Below are 15,291 nucleotides of genomic sequence, written 5' to 3' on the forward strand. Positions count from 1 at the left end.
GAGGTGGGGGGCGGGGGGGTGAGGCCAGTGTCTGGGAAATATCGATGATAGGGAGTCAGTGACTCATGAATATGAGTCAGGGGGACTAAGTAACTGGGGTATATTGGAGGAAGGAGTCAGTGTCTGGGGGCTAGCTGAGTAATGGGTCAGTGTCTGGGGGATATCAGAGGGAGGGGTCAGTGTCTGGGGGATATTGGGGGGCATAAGTGATGGGGATTATTGGGGGTCCATCAGTGATGATGGATAGAGCTTGGGGATTATCAGTCAGGTTATATCAGGGGTGACTCAGTGACTGGGGGATATTGAGTGGGGGGTGTCATTGACAGGGATTTGCAAGAACATCAGTGACTGGGGAATATCTGGTTTGGGAAAGTACTACTGTCAGGGAATGGGACACCGTTACCCTTGGGAATACTTGGGAATGGTGATGAACGTTTCTCCCTGGAGTGGGTCAAAACCTGGATCAGTTGTTGGAGTGGGTACCATCCCCAGAGGTATGAGGAAGGGGATCACACTGATGCCATTCGTAGTGGGAAAAAAGTTAATTCAGTGGGGTGACTGGCGACCCTGTGTACTGGGTGCCTCAAATACTTTCAACGCACTTTCATCTCCCTTGAAACCAACAGCCTGTAAGTGTATCTCAATGTGAACTTCATGTCACTGAGCACCAGCTTGTGAAATGCAAACCACTTTCTGGCACAAGGTCCAACTAAACCCCAGGAGTTTCAGTGCAGGTACATTCACAAATGTCCCATCTGATCCATCCTGAGAAGCTCTGAATAGATACAAACTCTTTCTTCAGTCTGATCTGCCATCATGTTATGGGCTATTTAATACACTATATTGGTTTTGCTCATGCTGGGTATCGGGACTAGCCACACTACCATACATCAAGAGCATTTCCGAACTGACAGACAGACTACTGCGACCACTAGGACTCATAACAGCACACAAACCAACAGCCACTCTCAGACAAAGGACCCGATACCCAGCATGAGCAAAACCAATGTAGTGCACAATATCCTATGCAAGGACTGCACAAAACACTACATAGGACAAACAGAAAGACAGCTAACGATCTGCATCCATGAACACCAACTAGTCACGAAACGCCACGACCAGCTATCCCTAGTAGCCACACACGCAGATGACAAACAACATGAATTAGACTGGGACAACACTACTATTATAGGACAAGCCAAACAGAGAACAGCCAGGGAATTCCTAGAGGCATGGCACTCATCCACAGATTCAATCAATAAGCACATTGATCTGGACCCAATATACCGACCACTGCAACGGACAGCTGGAACTGACAACCGGAAGCGACAGATTCAAACCACTACAAATGCTGGAGGAAAGATCACAGAAGCACTTCACAGGAGGCTCCCAAGCACTGAGGATGTCACCTAGACAGGGACGAAACATCTGCAACACAAATTCCCAGCTCGGCAAACAGAACCACAACAACCTCTTCACATTCTCTCTGGACCATGACTAGAGAGTCCACTATTTCCTCCCATAGATGTTGTCTGTACTTAATTCTCATTGACCTTTCACTGATACATTGTATTTCGCCTGTTTCACATGTACAATATGGTGTTCTTCAGTTTATATGCTGGTCTTCACACAATCTGCACAGAAATAAATAGATTTCTGAAGATTAATGATATCAAGGGGAATTTAAATAATGTGGGAAAATGGTCTTGAGGTGGATGATCAGTTATGATCTAATTGAATGATGGTTCGATATGCTAAATGGCCTCCTACTATTGCTAGGAGTAATTGGTCAGATTTGAGCTTTTTTCTCTGAGAAAGAAGTCCAAGGACTGAATTCATAGAAAAGAAGATTATGCTTCTTATTGGGAGTCCAAATAGGGTTCATAAAGTTTCTTAAAAAAAAACCTGCATGTACAGTGGCAAGATGGCTCAGTGGTCAGCGCTGCTGCCTCAGAGCAGCAGGGACCTATGTTTGATTCCACCCTTGGGCAACTATCTGGCCACTCTCCCTGTTTCTGCCGGTGCGCTGATTTCCACCTACAGTCCAAAGATGTGTAGGTTAGGTGGGTTTCTGTGATGTTATGGGGATAGGGTGGGAGATTGGCTTTGGATGGAATGCTGCAGACTTGATGGGTCAAATGGCCTCTACCTGCACATCAGGGATTTTATGCGCCTGGCCATTTTAAAGCACGTTTGTATCAATGAACTACTTTCTGAAATGTATTTACTGTTGTAAGAAAAGCAGTAGACAATTTAGCAAACTCCCACCGACAACAACCTAATGTGTTCTTGTGATTGAAAGATAAACATTGACCAATACTTCAGGAATAACTACCCTGCTTTTCTGACAGCACAGCACTTCCTCAGCACTGCAGTAAGGTATCAGCCTCGATTTCTGTGGTCAAGTTTCAGAGTGGAACTGGAACCACGACAATCTGACTTAGATAGAAAACAGCAATAGTCAACTTCTAAATAACATGTTCACCAATTAATCCAACAGGAAATTTGGGAGGGAGGTCTTTGCCAAGAGTGAGGAGAATGTAGAACTCAAAAATCACAAAGTAATTGCAGTGGATAAAATTCAGTACAGATAGTCATTTGGTAGTAAAGAATTGCTGTAAAAATAAACACATTTTATTGAAGCTTTTCGTCTTGCACTCACCATGATATTTTGCAAGAGTACCAATCCAAGAAGAAAATCAACATTTATATGGATTGAGGGGAGAGAACTGATTACTTAGCAACTGGGGAACAGTGCCCTACTAGGCATTACTCTCCTCTCATGCAGTGTTGTTCTTTCCCTCCAATTGTACTCATGAAATGTATTGATGAATGCGAGGTAAGAACTTTATCAAAATGCGTATTCTTTTCATATTTGAACTTTGATGTATTGAGGGATCAAACAGAAGATTTTGATGTATTCCTCGAGGTTTTGTGACCAGTGTCCAATTATTCAATGCAGCCTCATTCCCAACCTGCCGACTCTTCTTAACTAATGATTGAATGAGAATAAATCAAAAGGTCATTGTAATGTTTCTCTGATGTTTCTGTGTGGAGATTTCTTTTAAATTCCTGAAGACGGTAGGTTGGAGGGTTGTGAGGCTGAACCAAGGCTTGTAGTTTGGGAGAAAAGCTAGAAACAAAATAAAGAAATGTGAATTTAGAAAAACAATGAGGATTTCCTGCTGTGGATTAGTAAAAATTAGTTGGCAAATGTTTATGGCCACGCTAATCTGTAAGAATATTACTTTAGATCAGACTTTGTAGTTTGACAGGTTAATAGGTCATCAGTAAAATGTTGAACATTTGAAGAAAACATACCAACATACGAAATATGAGCAAAAGTGGACCACTTGGCCCTTGGGCCTGCTTCAATATGATCATGGCTAATCTGTTGTGTTTTGAACTCTTCATTCTCATCCATTCATGGTAACCTTATATTCCCCTGCCTAACAATAATCTTTCCACCTCTGTTTGAAAATTATTCAATAATCCCACGTCCACTGCCTTCATAGATTCGTACACTGCAGGGGTGGTACAGTGGCTCAGTGGTTAGCACTGCTGCCTCACAGCGCCAGGGACCTGGGTTTGATTCCCGCCTCGGGCGACTGTCTGTGTGGAGTTTGCACATTCTCCCCGTGTCTCTGCGTGGGTTTCCTCTGGACCCTCTGGTTTCCTCCCACAGTTCAACGATGTGCAGGTTCGGGTGAATTGACCATGCTACATTGCCCGTAGTGTTAGGTGCATCAAGCGGGGTAAATGTAGGGGAATGGGTCTGGGTGGATTACTCTTTAAAGGGTCGGTGTGGACTTACTGGGCTAAATGGACAGTACTTACTGTCCATTTCTCTATACTGTAGAGAATCTAAAGAAGAGGCCCTTTGGCCAATCAAGTCTGTATTGTCTACTACACCTATCTACACAAGGCCCATAACCTTGAATGTTGACATTTTAAAAAGTACTTGGATGAGCACTTAAAGGCTGTGAGTTTTCCCCGCCTCAAATATCCTCCCAGGCAGTGCATTCCAGATCTTACCCTCTGCGTGACTTCCTCAAATCACCTCTGAATATCCTGCCTTTCACTTTAAAATTACGCCCCTTTATTATTGACCCTTCAACTAACGAGAACAGCTGCCTTCTATTTACCCTATCCATGCCCCTCATAATCCTATACACCTCTATCAGGTCCTCCCTCAACCTTTTTTGCTCTGAAGAAAACAACCTGAGCTTATCCAGCCTCTCTTCATAGTTCCATCCTCGGCAACACACTGGTGAATCTCTTCTGCACCCCCTGCAGTGCAACCACATCCTTCCTATAGTATGGTGACCAGTGTTCCTGTTGTGGCCTAACCAACATTCTGTCCTGCTCCAACATGACTTTCCTGTTTTATGATCTATGCCTTCTTAACTATCCTATTAACCTGTCCTGCCACCTTCAGGAATCTGTGGACAGGCCTCCCAAGATCCTTCTGTTCCTCTGAGTTTCCTATTGTCTTGCTGTTCATTAAGTATTGTCTTACTGCTTCTTCTTTTAAAATGCATTATGTCACATCTGTCAAGGTTAAAATCCATCTGTCGCTGATCTGCGCATCTAACCAATCTGTTTATATTCTTCTGTAACCCAACACCTTCCTCCTTACTGTCAATCATCTGCCCAATCTTTGTATCATCTACAGACTAACTTATTATGTCCCCCACATTCTTATCTCTGTCATTTATGAATATCTCAAAAAATAAGGAACTTGTATTGATATCTGTGGTGCACCATTGCATACTAGGCTCCAGTTATACAAAACATCTTCTACCACTCAGCCAATTTCGGATCCATCTTGCTAATTTACTCTGGACCCTGTGAACCTTTACTTTTGTTATCAGTTTCCAATGTGGGACCTTGTCAAAGGCCTTGCTGAACTCCACATGAATTACATCAACTGCCCATGATTTGGAGATGCCGGTGTTGGACTGGGGTGTACAAAGTTAAAAATCACACAACACCAGGTTATAGTCCAACAGGTTTAATTGGAAGCACACTAGCTTTCGGAGCGACGCTCCTTCATCAGGTGGTTGTGGTTGCCTTACAATTGTGTCCTCCATAACCACCTGATGAAGGAGTGCCGCTCCGAAAGCTAGTGTGCTTCCAATTAAACCTGTTGGACTATAACCTGGTGTTGTGTGATTATCAACTGCCCAACACTCATCAAAACACTTAGTCACATCAAAAACCTCCACACGATTTGTTGGTCATGACCTTCCTCTGACGAAGCCATACTGACTATCCATAATCAGACCTTGCCTCTGTAAATGAAGATTAATCTTCTCCTTCACTATTTCTCCCTACACTAATGTTAGACTATAGATAGTTCTGTACTCTACCACCCTTCTAGCAAAGTGGAACCACATTAGCTGTCCTCCAGTCATAGAATTGTGCAGCACAGAAACATACCTTTTGGTCCAACCAGTTCAAGCCGCCCATAATCCCAAACTAAACTAGTCCACTTGCCTGCACTTAGCCCATATCCCTCCAAACATTTCTTATTCATGTACTTATCCAAATGTCTTTTAAAAGTTGTAACTATAACCGCATCAAGGAGAAAGTGAGGACTGCAGATGCTGGAGATTAGAGCTGAAAATGTGTTGCTGGAAAAGCGCAGCAGGTCAGGCAGCATCCAAGGAACAGGAGAATCGACGTTTCGGGCATAAGCCCTTCTTCAGGAATTGCATCTTTCCTTAAAATATACCCCCTAGTCTTGAAATCCCCCATTCTAATGAATGCCATTCACCTCATCTATAACCTTTGTCCTCCGGCATCTCCCCTGTGGCCAGAGATTATTTAAAAATTTGGGTCAGGGCTCCTGCAATTTCCTACCTTGTCTCCCACTGCAGCCTGGGATACAACTCTCGTGGACCTGGGGATTTATCCACTTTTAAATCTGCCAAAACCTGGAATATCTCCTCACTTCTTACATAAGGAAAGATGTTGTGAAACTTGAAAGGGTTCAGAAAAGATTTACAAGGATGTTGCCAGGGTTGGAGGATTTGAGCTGTAGGGAGAAGCTGAACAGGCTGGGGCTGTTTTCCCTGGAGCGTCGGAGACTGAGGGGTGACCTTATAGAGGTTTACAAAATAATGAGGCGCATAGATAGGCTAAATAGGCAAAGTCTTTTCCCTGGGGTCGGGGAGTCCAGAACTAGAGGGCATAGGTTTAGGGTGAAAAGGGAAAGATATAAAAGAGACCTATGGGGCAACTTTTTCACACAAAGGGTGGTATGTGTATGGAACTGCCAGAGGAAGTGGTGGAGGCTGGTACAATTGCAACATTTAGGAGGCATTTGGATGGGTATATGAATAGGAAGGGTTTGGAGGGAAATGGGCCGGGTGCTGGCAGGTGGGACTAGATTGGGTTGGGATATCTGGTTGGCATGGACGGGTTGGACCAAAGGGTCTGTTTCCGTGCTGTACATCTCTATGACAATATGATTCTAAGTCTCCTCAAGAACTTCGCATTCCATGTTCTCAAATTCTGTACTTGCAACTTCCTTCTGAGTAAACACTGATGTGAAGTATTCATTTAACAATCTCCCAATGTCCTCCAGCTTCTGGCACAAATTGCCATCTTGGTCTCGAATAGGTCCTTCTGCTGGTTAAGTGATTGAAGAATCAGTTAGGGAGCATTTTGCAGACAGTGATCAGAACTGTTAAAATTGGCCACGGAAAAGGAAAAAGGATGGGTCTGAAATCAAAGTTCTAAAGTGTGGGAAGGCTGATTTTAATAAGATCAGATATGATTTGGCCAGAGTTGACTGGGAGCTTATATGTTCAGATAAACCTGTGTCAGACAATTTCAAGGAAGAAATATGGAGTGTACAGGGCCAACACGTTCCAATAAAGAGTAAAGGGTGGGATCAACAAATATTGTGAACTCTGCAGGTCAAAGGATAAAAACGATTGACTAGACAAAAATAGGGAGGCTTGTGACAAACATTGAGGGCTGAAAACAGAGAAGCTCTAGAGGAGTATAAGGAATAAAGTAAATGAGCTTGGGGCGCAGATCGAAATTAGCAGGTATGATGTGGTGGGCATCATGGAGACGTGACTGCAAGGGGATCAGGAATGGGAGCTGAATATTCAAGGATATACATCCTATCGAAAAGATATGGAGGTGGGCAGAGGGGGTGAAGTTGCCTTATTAGTAAGAAATGAAATTAAATCAATAGTAAGAAACGAAGTAGGGTCAGATGGTGTAGAATCTGTGTGGGTAGAGTTGAGGAACTGCAAAGGTTAAAAAAAAATAGTTGGAGTGATGTAGAGGCCTGTAAACAGTAGTCAGGAGCTAGAGAAGGTGCATAGGAAAGGCGAAGTTACAGTGATCATGAAACATTTCAATGTACAGATGGGCTGGGAAAATAAAGTTGGGAATGGATTGCAAGAAAAATAATTTGTGGAGTGTCTATGGGATGGCTTTTTGGAGCAGCTTGTGGTGGGGCCCACAAGGAACAGGCAATTCTGGATTTAGTGTTGTGCAATGTGGCAAACTTGATAAGGGAGCTTAAGGTGAAGGAACCCTTGGGGGCAGTATCATAATACGATTGAATTTACTCTGCAGTTTGAGAGGGAGAAGATAGAGTCCGAGGTAACAGTATTGCAGCTGAATAAAGATAACTACAGAGACATGAGGGAGGATCTGGGTAGAATTGACTGGGAGAGGAGCATAGCAGGAAAGACAGTGGAACAGCAATGGCAGGAGTTTCTGGGAGTAATTCAGGAGACACTGCAGGGGACCATCCTGAGGAAAAAGCAGCATGGTACAGGGAGAATGAGGCAACCATCGCTGACTAGGAAAGTCAGGGATAGCATAAAAGCAAAAGAGAAAGCATGTAATGTGGTGAAGGGCAGTGGGAAACCAGAGAATTGGGAAACTTACAAAGACCAACAGAGGGCGACAAAAAAAGAAATAAGGATGGAGATTAAATATGGGGGCCAGTAAAGGAGTTTCTTTAGATATATAAAGTGCAAAAGAGGCAAAAGTGGACATTGGGCCACTCGAAAATGATACTGTTGAGATAGTAGTGGGGAATAAGAAAATGGCCAAGGAACTGAATAATTACTTCACGTCAATCTTATAGGTAGAAGAAACGAGTAATATCCCAAAGATTCAAGAGAGTGTGAGAGCAGAGCTGAGTATGGTGGCCATCACCAAGGAGAAGGTGCTAGAAAAACTGAATGGCCTGAAGGTGGATAAATAACCTGGACCAGATGGACTACAACCCAGCATTCTAAGGGAGCTAGCTGAAGAGATAATGGAGGTGTTAGTGGTGATCTTTCAGGAATTACTAGAGTGAGGGAGGGAGGGTCCCAGAGGACTGGGAAAATTGCTAACGTGACACACCTGTTTAAGAAGTGAGTAAGGCAAAGGATGGAAAATAGCATACCAATCGTCGATAAGATCCTGGAATCCATTGTGAAGGATGAGGTTTCTGAATACTTGGGGAAGTGTAGGGTAAAATAGAGCAAAATCAGCATGGTTTCACCAAGGGGTGGTCAAGCCTGACAAATCTGCTGGAATTCTTTGAGGAAATAACGAGCAGGGTAGACCAAGGAGAGCCAATGGATGTTATCTACCTGGACTTCAAGAAAGCCTTTGACAAGGTGCTGCACAGGAGGCAGATGAGTAAGATGAGGGATAATCGTGTTAGAGGTAAAATGGTAGCATGGATAGAAGCTTGACTGTGCGACAGACAGTGAGGATAAAAGGGTCCTTGTTGAGAGTGTGGTGCTGGAAAAGGACTCCTGATGAAGGCCTTATGCCCGACACATTGAATTTCCTGCTCCTCGGATGCTGCCTGACCTGCTGTGCTTTTCCAGCACCACAGTCCCAACTCTGATCTCCAGCATCTGCAGCCCTCACTTTCTTCCATAAAAGGGTCCTTCTCAGGATGGCAGTGACAAGTGGTGTTCCGCAAGGCTCAGTGTTGGAACCACAACTTTGCACTTTATACGTTAACAATCTCGATGAAGGTACTGAGGACATTATGGGTAAGTTTGCAGACGATACAAAGATAGATGGGGACAGGTAGCATTAAGGAGGCAGGGAGGCTGAGAAGGATTTATATAGTGGGCAGGGAAGTGGCAGATGGAATACAACATGGGAAAGTGTGAGGTCATACACTTTGAGAGGAAGAATTGAGGCATGGTCTATTTTCTAAATGGGAAGAAAATTCAGAAGATGACATGCAAAGAGACTTGGGAGTTCTATTCCAGGACTCTCTCAAGGTAAACTTCCTGGTTGAGTCAGAAGTTAGGACATCAAATGAAATGATGGCATTTATTTTGAGAGGACTTGAATATAAAAGCAGGGATGTACTTCTGAGGCTCTATAAGGCTCTGGTCAGACCATATTTGGAGTATTGTACACAGTTTTGGGCCCCATATCTCAGGAAGGATGTAATGGTCCTGGAGCGTGTTCAGAAGAGGTTCACAAGAATGGTCCCAGCAATGAAAAACTTAACATAAAAGGACAGTTTGAGGACTTTGGGTCTGTACTCATTGGAGTTTAGAAGGATGAGGGGGGATCTAATTGAAACATACAGAATATACTGAATGGCCTGGACAGAGTAGATGTTGGGAAGATGTTTCCATTGGTAGGAGAGACTAGGACCCAAGGGCATAGGCTTAGAGTAAAGGGGAAACCTTTTGGAATGGAGATATAGAGGAACATCATCAGAGAGTGGTGAATCTATGGAAATCATTGCCACAGAAGGCTGTGGAGGCCAGGCCTGAGACTGAGATAGATAGGTTCTTGAGTATCAAGGGTTACGGGGAGAAAACAGGAGAATGGGGTTAAGAAACTTATTAGCCATGATTGAATGGCCTAATTTCTGCATCTATGTCTTATGGTCTAGTACAGAATGTTCAAATGGAAACTTCAAAAGGAAATTAATAGACTAAGGAGGGAGATATGAAAGATTAATGGCAGGTAAAGGACAATCCTAAATTATTTTACAAGTACATTAATGGTAAAAGCATAACTAGGAAAAGAATAGGTCCAATTAAGGACTACAGTGGTAATTTGTGCATGGAACCAGAGGATATTGGTAGGGTTTTTAATAAATACTTTGTGTGGGTGTTCACAAGTGAGGAGAAAGATGTGTCTATCAAAATCAGGAAGAAAGAAATGAGCTAAAGAGAGGACGTTCTGAAGGGTATGGCAGGCTTAAAAGTAGAGTGAGGCAAGGGAGGAACTTGCAAGGGTGTTGGCATTAATTTTCAGTTCCTCTCTGGCGACAGGGGAAGGTGGCACAATAGTTCAGTGGTTAGCACTGCTGCCTCACAGCACCGGGGACTCAGGTTCAATTCCATATCTGCATGGATTTCCTCTGGTTTCCTCCCACAGTCTAAAGATATAAAGGCTAAGTGGATTGGCCACACTAAATTGCCTATAGTGTTCAGGGATCTGCAGGCTAATTGGATTAGCCATGGGAGATGTATTGTTACAGGCCTACCATGCAGGGTGGGTCTAGGTGGGATGCTTTTCAGAGGGTTGGTGTGGACTCGATGGGTTGAATGGACTGCTTATGCACTCTAGGGATTCTATGATTCTAGAAGAGATTTCAGATAATTGGAGCACAACCAATGCAATACCGTTATCCAAGAGGGAAGCAAAGGACAAACCAGAAAATTGTAGGCCAGTCAGTCTAACCCCCCAGCGGTGGGAAAACTACTGGAAACAATTCTGTGGGACAGAATTCATCTGCACTTGGAGAGGCAGAGATTTTATTGAGAAGTGATCGTGTTGATTTAATTTTCAAAACGGTGCCACATGAGGGCAATGCATTTGACAGTTTACTTCAACTTCAGCAAGGCTTTTAATAAGATCCTGATTGGGAGACTGATAACAAAGGTAAGAGTCCATGGGATCCAAAGAAATTTGGCAAATCAGATACAAAATTGGCTGAGTGGCAAGAAATAGAGGGTGATAGTCAAAGGGGTTTTTGTGACTGGAAGCAAGGAACACTTATTGTCCTGTGAAAGCAACCTTCATATTTTTCTACATTATACTCCATCTGCCAGTTTCTTGTCCACTCACAACTATGTATATCCATGTGCAACTTCCTTGTCTTTTTCACAAAAACCTATTCTAGCTATCTGGGTGTTATCTATAAGTTTAACCATCATGTCTTCATTCCCCTCATCGAAGTAATTTGTAAAATGTTGAGACACCAATACAGACACCTGCAGGACACATACTCAATCATATCCTTCCAAAGATTGGTTTATGCATTCGTCTTTTCTGCCAGCCAGCCACGTTTCTTTCTGTGCTAACGTGTTACCCTTTGTATCTTTTATTTTTTGCAATCTTTCATATACTAACTAATCAAATGCCTTCTAGAAATCCAAAATACAGCATGTTCACAAGTTCTCCTTTATCTACACATGACTCCTTCAAATCACTCTAAAATAGGTTAAACATGATTTCCCTTAACTGCGCAGCTGCAATCTTTTACAAGATTAATTCTAACACTGCCCATGACAGACATTAAGCTTCCTGTTTTCTGAATTTTAATATCTGAAGCTGATGAAAGTATTAATCTGTAATACTGTCAAGTGTGGTGCTGAAAAAGCACAGCAGATCAGGCAACATCCAAGGAGCAGGAAAATCGACGTTTCGGGCAAAGGCCCTTCATCAGGAAACTTCTGATGAAGGGTTTTTGCCTGAAATGTCGATTTTCCTGCTCCTCAGATGCTGCCTGATCTGCTGTGCTTTTCCAGCACCACACTCTTGACTCTACGCTCCAGTATCTGCAGTCCTCACTTTCGCCTGATCTGTAATACTGTTCATTGTTGTTGATATCTTTAGTAATGATTTTAAATTCTGTGGCTAAAAGCTGGTAATGGGACAGCTGGCTGGTGCAAAGGAGTGATCAAATGTTTAATGTTGAGTAAATCCAATTTTTAAAAAAAATGATCAATCTCATCTGCACTATGAAGTCAGGCCAGGTTGGTATTGGGTGAGAATACTGGATGCAGTTGGCTTTTTGTACACTTGAATAATTTTTTTTTTCTTCTATCACTTTAGGTTTTTTGATAATCAATTTAAATCTGTGGCCGTTGGTCACTGATCCATCATCCGCTAGATAGAACGTTTCTCTTTATTTGATCGAATCACTTCATGAGTTAAACACCTCTATCAAATCTCTCAGTCATCTCTGTCCAAAGGAAAGCAAGCTTGTCCAGTGTATCCCACAACCTTGGAACCATTCTAGTAAACCTCTTCTGCATAAAGTCCAAACCTTCCTTATATTATAGTGCTCAGATGTGAACCCACCCCAGCTGCGGCCAAAATTCTACCCACAATTCTACCCACAACATCTCTTTCTAGTGATATTCATATTGTAATGTCGATTTTCCTGCTTATTGACTATCCCATCGCCCACAATGCTTTGTATGCGATGGGATGGGCACTTAAAAAAAAACAGACACAGACATGATAAACTTGAGCAACATCAACCTACAGAGGAGAGGTAACTGGTTAGGGAAAGATTACAGCAAGTCATGGAACTTTGCAGTGGTCTATCCATGTTCCTTGAATAGACCACTGCAGAGTTTCATGACTTCCTGTATTTAACGTAATCCACAAACTAAGAGATGAAATGAATCTTTATACTTAAGATACAGGGAACATATGGGAATTTCCACTACCCTAGAATAGATATGGAAGTTGATCTCCCTCAGTTCTAGAAGGAAAAAAAGGAGTCAGAGACTCCAATGGATACCAGTGATTGACTAGACTTTGAACTGCAATGAAATGAATGATTAATGAACCACCTATGAATGGCAATGGAATGTTGACTAGAATACCAGAAATCTCTGTTTTTTTTAAGATTCATGGAATGGCTGAAACATTAGGAACACTCACTCCTTATCTAAAAGTACTGTCCTAGTAATACTCTAAAACAGCAACCTTGTGCATCTTTTTTTTTAAACTGGTCCAGCTCCCACAGAGCCAGTTCTCAGAGTGAACAGAATGTCTGACACGCCTGTTCTTTTTTTTAGCTCCCTCGCAGGCAGCTCTCAGAGTTAACAGGATGTCTGATACTCCTGTTTTTTTTTACCCCCACACTACTGCCTAACTGCAGTAGTGCTTTTTTTGCCCCAGCACCCATGTTGTGCGTGTGCAGGTGTGAGACACAGTGAAAAACACAAAATGACCTTTTGCATCTTTGTGCCACCAACCATTTTGTGGTGATTGGAACCAGGTTGACCTCATTGACTATAAGGTCATTGATTGGGGTTGTTAACTATGTGCACGTCCTGTGGAAGTATCTTATTGCTAGAGAGCTGCCCCTTTCTTGGTGCAGGGCAGCCATTGTCCTGCTGCCAAGGAAAGGGGACCTTTGTTCCTCGTGGTACTGGCACCCGGTCTCCCTCCTCAGCATGGATTAATTTGCCAGGACGTTGGCTTCTTGCCTGGCTTCTGTACTGGTCCACATGATCCACCCTGACCAGACCTACACGGTCCCAGGCTGGAGAATTCACGACAAAGTCCATCTGGTTCAGGACCTGATCCATTTCTGCCGATGGGCTGGTTTGCCAAGCGTCTTCCTGTTCCTTGATCAGGAGAAGGTGTTCAACAGGGTCGATCATGAGTATCTGTTCGGAACTCTGTAGGCATTCGGGTTCAGGATGCAGTTTGTTACCTGGATCTGACTTTCCTACACCGCTGCAGAGTGCCTGGTTAAAGTTAACGGGTCCCTGACGGTGCCCTTTCACTTTGGGAGAGGAAAGCATCAAGGCTGCCCCCTGTCTGGCCAGCTGTATTCCCTGTGTGTGGAGCCTTTTCTCCGCCTCTTGTGGAGGAGGTTATCAGGGTTGGTTCTGTGTAGTACAGGCGCAGGGGTGGTCCTCTCGGCTTATACTGACCATATGCTCCTCATTTTCACTGACCTGGAGAGGATGTGCAAGTGCCAAGCGGTGTACTCGGTGTCTTCCACGAGGATCCACTGGGCCAAGTGTTCCAGACTACTGTTTGGTCCGTGGCGGGTGGACTCTCTGCAGGAGGAGTTACGGGGAGGATTCAGTTGGATCACCACCCATCTCCTCTACCTGGGGGTCTACCTCAGCCTAGCTGAAGAATCCTGGCCAGCAAACTGGCAGGAGCTGGAGACCAAAGTCTCAGTTCGCCGAGGCCGCTGGACAGGACTGCTCCAAGTGCTATCTTACAGGAGTCGAGTGCTGGTCATAAACCAGCTGGTGGCTGCCATGGTACCGGCTGGTCCCTTTGGTCCCTCCTCCTGATTTTGTCGCTGACATCCAGAGAACATTGGTTCACTTCTTTTGGGACAAAAAGATGCACTGGGTCGCTGAACAGGTCCTGAGTCTCCCTGTTGAGGAGGGTGGTCAGTCACTCGTGTGCGTTCACATCCAGGTGGCGAATTCCTACTTTCAGATCTTGCAGTGATACCTTGCAGCCTCCTCCTAGGTGGTGTGCCCCGGCAACGTATTTTTTCCACCTGGTGTGCAATCTCAACTACGACACAGACCTCAGGACATAGAACATTGTCCATTCGCATCATGCCTACCCTCCAGCTGGTGTAATGGCTGTCATCAGGGAGCCGTTGCTCAGGAATCAGCACCTCCAAACACACAAGTTCGAGTGGCTGTTGGAGGGGAGGGCTGAGGCAGTGAGGGTGACCAGGGTTGGGACATGCTGGGCACTAGTGGCCTGGACTGGATGGTGCTGCAGGATTTGGTGAGCAGGGCAGCAGTAGACATCTGGTTCATGATCACCATTTGACACCTTAAAACAGCGTTGCTTGGACCCGACATAGTGCACCAGTTGGAGGATGCTCAGGTGTGCAGTGGAATCCCTCCCCGTGCCTAACCCTGAGTTTCACATTGGCCCCAAGGTCCCGTACCTCCACCGGGAGCCTGTGCCCCACAATCTGAGCCACCTCCGGAATTTTAGATTTGTCCCCTTTAGAGAATGTAAAACAGCAGGCCCTGTTCCGATTGCTGCACACCATCCACCTCTTCTCCCTTATCCACCGCCAGACACACCTTGGTGTACCCATTTGCCAGTGGGCCATGGGATCCACAGTGGAGGGCTCTCTACATGGGAGTCCTCCCCCTATCTCTCAGGAATCTGGGGTAGAGGGTGTTGCATGCTGGAGTTCCCTGCAACCACAGATTGCAGTGGTTCATGGACTCCCAGCCTGACTGCTTGTTTTGTGGTGCTGTGGAGACTTTGGACCATGTATATATGGGGTGTGGGTGTCTGCACTCCCTTTTCGTTTTC

The 15,291-nt window shown here is 44.3% G+C and overlaps 1 protein-coding gene across 3 annotated transcripts in view; it reads right to left on the reverse strand.

The window, feature by feature from the left end:
* Nucleotides 1-15,291, reverse strand: part of wdr55 (WD repeat domain 55) — a 60,647-nt gene that overhangs the window by 32,055 nt on the left and 13,301 nt on the right. The window contains exon 2 of one of the 3 annotated variants that reach the window (XM_043720845.1): nucleotides 2,663-3,133. The exons of the other annotated variants lie outside the window; for them this stretch is intronic. Within the exon in view, the coding sequence (XP_043576780.1) occupies nucleotides 2,663-2,665 (3 nt within the window). The 5' untranslated portion in view covers nucleotides 2,666-3,133. The remainder of the gene's footprint in view (nucleotides 1-2,662; nucleotides 3,134-15,291) is intronic. 3 annotated transcript variants of the gene reach the window in all.

Source organism: Chiloscyllium plagiosum, chromosome 31 (genome assembly GCF_004010195.1).
Source record: "Chiloscyllium plagiosum isolate BGI_BamShark_2017 chromosome 31, ASM401019v2, whole genome shotgun sequence".
Classification (NCBI taxonomy): domain Eukaryota; kingdom Metazoa; phylum Chordata; class Chondrichthyes; order Orectolobiformes; family Hemiscylliidae; genus Chiloscyllium; species Chiloscyllium plagiosum.